The sequence below is a fragment of the Nicotiana attenuata genome, chromosome 2 (genome assembly GCF_001879085.1).
Source record: "Nicotiana attenuata strain UT chromosome 2, NIATTr2, whole genome shotgun sequence".
NCBI lineage: Eukaryota > Viridiplantae > Streptophyta > Magnoliopsida > Solanales > Solanaceae > Nicotiana > Nicotiana attenuata.
This window is the reverse complement of record NC_031990.1, coordinates 70,147,134-70,152,125: the sequence shown is the minus strand read 5'-3', so window position 1 is coordinate 70,152,125 and position 4,992 is coordinate 70,147,134. Positions and strand designations below refer to the sequence as shown.

Sequence of the window (4,992 nt, the reverse complement as noted above, 5' to 3'; positions counted from 1 at the left end):
TTCAACTTAATGACTAATGTTGTTTGTATATTTATTTTGAGAAAAAGAAAAGTTAAGGTAATTAACTGCTCCCTTTGTTTCCATTATAGGGCATAGTTTGACTGCACACAATTAAAGGAAAAAAATAATAATACTAATAGTTTGATTGCACATGGAATTTAAGAAAGAAACGAAGTTTTTTATATAAGGAAGAAATAGAAGAAGACTTTGAAAATTGTGATCTTAAATATGCTACTACAAATTGTGCGACTATAAAATTTTTGGAACTTATGGTAAACAGGAAGTTTAAACTCTTTCCAGACTTAGAAAAATGACATTCTTCTTTAACGGACTATCAAGGATATGTTTTTGGGAACGGAGAAAGTATTATATGAAAGAACATAATTCATCAAAGCATGAATAATAATACAATATGGAACAAGATAGTTCATCAAACTGCAAACTTGATCATCGCCTTTCTACGAACTAGCATCCAAGTCTATATCAAAATCGGGCAATTTAACACATACAAGAAGAGACGTCTCTTCAAACATATCAATTTTCTTGTTGCTGAAGTCTTCATGAGTAATATGATCAGTTTCAAATTCAAGAAGACTGAAATGTACAATGAAACAAGCTGCTACAAAATACTAGTATATTGCAGTGGGCTTTCAGCCTGAGAAATTGTCCGTGTCAATAAGTCACTATTTGCATGCATTAGCCACAGAGAACATAAGGATACATTTAGGCACAGAATAGTGGTTGCAATTGTGTGAAATCTATCCAATACACAAGCAGAATAACTCTTTGCTTTGCTTGTTTCATTAGAATTGCATTATGAGGCATAACGGCTCTATGCAACTTTACTTAATAATTCACCTTGTTGTCATTGACTTTGACTCAGTCAAAAGCAATAACAATGATAATGAGGACAGAAGGCGAGACAGCTAGGCGATGAAATTACAAAGATAGGTAAATGTTCACAAACCTGTTGAATAACCACCAATGCAAGAGCACTTGGTTTAGATAGTATCCATCTAAGTCCACAGCACAAACAGCATTCCAGCTACATCTCTCTACTGCATTAGTAACGAGATTAAAATAAGGATAAAGAAAACGCTAAGAAAAGACCAAGGTAAACAATACCTTCTGATATTACTTTTCTTTCGGTCTTCAGTGTGGCTGGTCTCGCTGATGTTAGTGGACTGTCTCGGGCTTGTTTTATGCAATTGGATGCACATCACTCCCAGTTTTTTCAAAAACCAGCCCTAGCACACCGTACAAAGAGTACACCTATTTACACAATCCAAAACTTTTTGGATCCGCTCAGACTGCAGGCAGAAAAATTACTTATCAGTTAATCTGCTAAAATGAATATACTCAACAACTAATCAAAAGCACGACATCTATGATGGGTAAAAGTGATAGGTTGTTTCATGTTAAACACATGTCAATCCATGCAAACCTTCTCCTTTTGCGGAGCACAAAGATGAGATTTGTATTCGGAGAGCTTTCTTGGTGACAAGTCGTGATCAAAATAGATTCAAAGACCTCACGGCATTGATGATATTAGAATACCCAGAAACCTCACTAGTTATCTTGTCAGTTTGTTTCTTTATAGCTGCAAACTGCTTAACTCTTTCATCTTTCTTAACTCTTAAATCATCTTCAAGTGGCGTATTTAACTCCAGTTGCTCCTTCAATGATGCTGACTTCTTCTCTGATTGTATCTACTGAGTTGAGAAAGCATGGTTCTGAAGGATTGTTACTCAAACTGCAGCAAAAAAATTTAGAGTGCGCAAATAGATAGCAGACTGAATTTGGCACCACATGCAATCATTTCAGGAAACGTAGGCATCAGATTAAAGCATGAGAAGAAAAATGCATACAGGGTCTAAAGCAGCATGGAATCAAACAATTGTGTTCAAGCATACACTAGCGCACCAGCGTATCTCAGTTCCAAGAATTCAACTAATTAACCATCATGCTCAATAGGAAATCAGCTGAACTAACAATCTCAGGTAAACACAGCATATGTTCTCACATTGACGAATACGATGAGCGGGCCATTTGAATGATAATAAAAGAACCTGGAATGAAAACACAGATGAGAGAAAGATGTCCGATAAAGCAGATTTTCTGGAATCTTTCTGGTGATTTACATACTTTAAAGTTAAGGTTAACATTTTTATGTGGATAGTGAAGAACATAAAGAAAAGTTGCTACAATTTGCATCAGCAATAAGCTTATTGGACATATCCACTACTATTAGACAGTAAAAAGTGTTGATAAGTCTATCCTGTGGCTCCCAGTAAGAAATCTTTGATGAATGAAAGAGGCAAATGTAGCAGATACAGAGTCCTAAACTCGACGACCTACTAATTACCCTCTACCCTAATCTTAGACCTCCATATCTCCCTATCTAGGGTTATATCCCGGTAAGCTGGAGACATGCCATGTCCTGTCTAATCACTTCTCCCCAATACGTCTTTCCAAAAAAGCTCCTTTCACTCACTAACACCTGATAGAGCTAATTATGGAACATATATCAGTGTAATCTTCAATCAGATATTACCTTACGTTTTCTCAAAGTTTATCTGGTCTAGAAAAATTAGCTTTTTATGATTGCATCAGCAATAATCGAGAAAAGGGTGGACTGTTCATAACGGACTCAATGGAGTCAGTTATAGCATCCTGCTGCTTGTTAGAAAAGACCATAGCATTCTTCATGAATATAGCTGATACTATGGCATCTTGTTCCCACTCAAAAGCTGTGTAGATACACATCATTAGTCAACATTGAATACAAGCCTTTTCATACTTTATTTTGAATCTTATATGGAATCACAGCTCCTCCAAAACTCAAAAGAGTAAACTCCATTCGATCCTTTTTTCTTAACTACTGTATCTTCATTGCTAATTCATGGAAGACACACAAACTTCAGCCGCTAAAACACCATTCTCTTCTCCTCCAATGATGGTTATCAGAAACAATACTGTGCAGCCACCAGAAAGCTTCCCTAGCTCTCCTTTACACACTCCGATATCAGTTGCTCTCAACACTCTCATAATTCATGAACAAACCTTCCACCATCCACTGGCAAGCAACGAAGCGTCTCCTCGAATATCTCAAGCACACAATGCTTCACAACGTGCTTCTTCATCGTAACTCTCCTAATACATATCATGTATACCCTGATGCAGATAGGGCAGGTGATGTTACTGATCGAACCTCTACTTCTACTCATCTGATCTAATCCTATCAGTTGGTCCCCAAAGAAGCAACACACTGTTGCACGATCATCCACTGAGGCTGAATTATCATGCTGTTGTTGGGGCGGTAGCAGAATCCAATTGGATTCAAGATCTCCTATCTGAACTTCGTGTGACCCTCTTTACACCTCCTACAGTCTACTGTGACAACATAGGTACCACTTACCTATGTCAAAACAGAGTCTTTCGCAGCCACATGAAGCATATTGCCAATTGTTTTTTATTTTACTCGTAAACAAGGGCAAAAACATTGGCTTCATGTCATGCATGTCTACATCGCAGACCAGATAGCAAATGTTCTCACCGAGTTTTGCCCAAGACTTGTCACCAGCGACAACTTACCAAGTTAGGTGTTGTTGAGACACCCCCTAACTTGCGGGCATAATAGAGCTAACTAAGGAACATATATTACTGTAATCTTCAATCAGATATGAATTACCTTTCTCATAATATTTTTTATGAATATAGCTGATACAATGGGTATCTTGTTCCCACTCAAAAGATGTATACGTATATATGTAAGTCGTCAACATTGAATACAAGCCTTTTCATACTTCATTCTGAATCTTATCAACACCACCCTTCTTCTCCCACTCCCTCCTCTTCACTGAACCTCTCTGTTATGCTAAGTTCGAAATATTACCCAAGAGCAGCAAAAAGTAAAGAAGTTGAAAACAGGAAAAAACAAATGCATTGGCATTCTTTAGGATGACTCTCATTTAGGAGCACCAGAGGAATGGCTTTAAAAGCTCCAAGCATTTCAGAAGATAAGCAAGAATCAGATGATGGCTAAGAACAAAGCTACATGAAGAACAAATCATTGACAGATAAATTGATCACATCTTTACAGGCCAGCTTCAGGGGGTGGTCGATGGAAGCATAGTCATAAAAATACTCAAGAAATAAGCTCCTAGCAGCAAAAGCAGCCAACATCAACTATCAATATCCATCAAACACACTAATTTGTTTGCATCGACAAACATTCTTTTACCCACCACCATTATATATCAAAGGAAGAAGTAGAAACTGAGAAATCAAAGCCAGGAAGGAAGAATACCTTTCCGCTCTTCCAACTACACAAGAAAAATGACACTAACACAGAAAGTGCAAAGAAGACTAATGTTATTCCTAAAGCATTGTGTTATTACAGGAAAAGAATGACTGAAACAATCAATACACTGCAAATTTTACACAGAATTCCTTCAGTTTAAATTCTTGGCAATTGAATGTTGGAAGAGTCCCACATAATTAAAGAGGACAAAAACTTATCCATACCCTGGAGAAACAACATGTTCTACCGGCCAGTTATCCGTTCCACTGCATGCTGCTTGCAGGTGCATCTCCAAATGGCCTATTAAGTGGGGACCTGGAATTGCTCTATGTTTGTCCCTTAACTAAGCACCAATTGCCTCAATATATCGAACATCGCATGCTCAAGCTCCACCTGACACAGCTTATTATGCTAATTTGTGCCTATGTCTTCTGTATCTCTGTCACCCTAGTCTCGAGATGATCCAAACGCTAAAGTTAGTTGGCAAGGTGGTGTTGGATGTGGTTACGATGGTGTTGCTGTTATTGCTGCTCCCATTGATCGTCTCCCTCTTGCCTTCTGAAGGTGTCTATTATAATCTTTTGAATCAAGAAGTCCTCAAATGGCCGGGCTTTGAAGAAAAAACAAAATAGCGCGCACACACACAATAAGCATGGAAATATGTATCAGGCTTAAACCCCCCCACCCAC

The 4,992-nt window shown here is 37.9% G+C and overlaps 1 protein-coding gene across 2 annotated transcripts in view; it reads right to left on the bottom strand.

Annotated features, from left to right (window-relative positions):
- LOC109212195 overlaps positions 351-4,992 on the bottom strand; it is an 8,233-nt gene continuing 3,591 nt past the window's right edge. The window contains exons 2-4 of one of the 2 annotated variants that reach the window (XM_019375830.1): positions 1,445-1,753; positions 1,126-1,310; positions 351-1,058 (exon numbers count right to left, since the gene is read on the bottom strand). In XM_019375830.1, the coding sequence (XP_019231375.1) occupies positions 1,749-1,753 (5 nt within the window). In that variant the 3' untranslated portion in view covers positions 351-1,058; positions 1,126-1,310; positions 1,445-1,748. The other variant, XM_019375824.1, reaches the window with a different exon arrangement.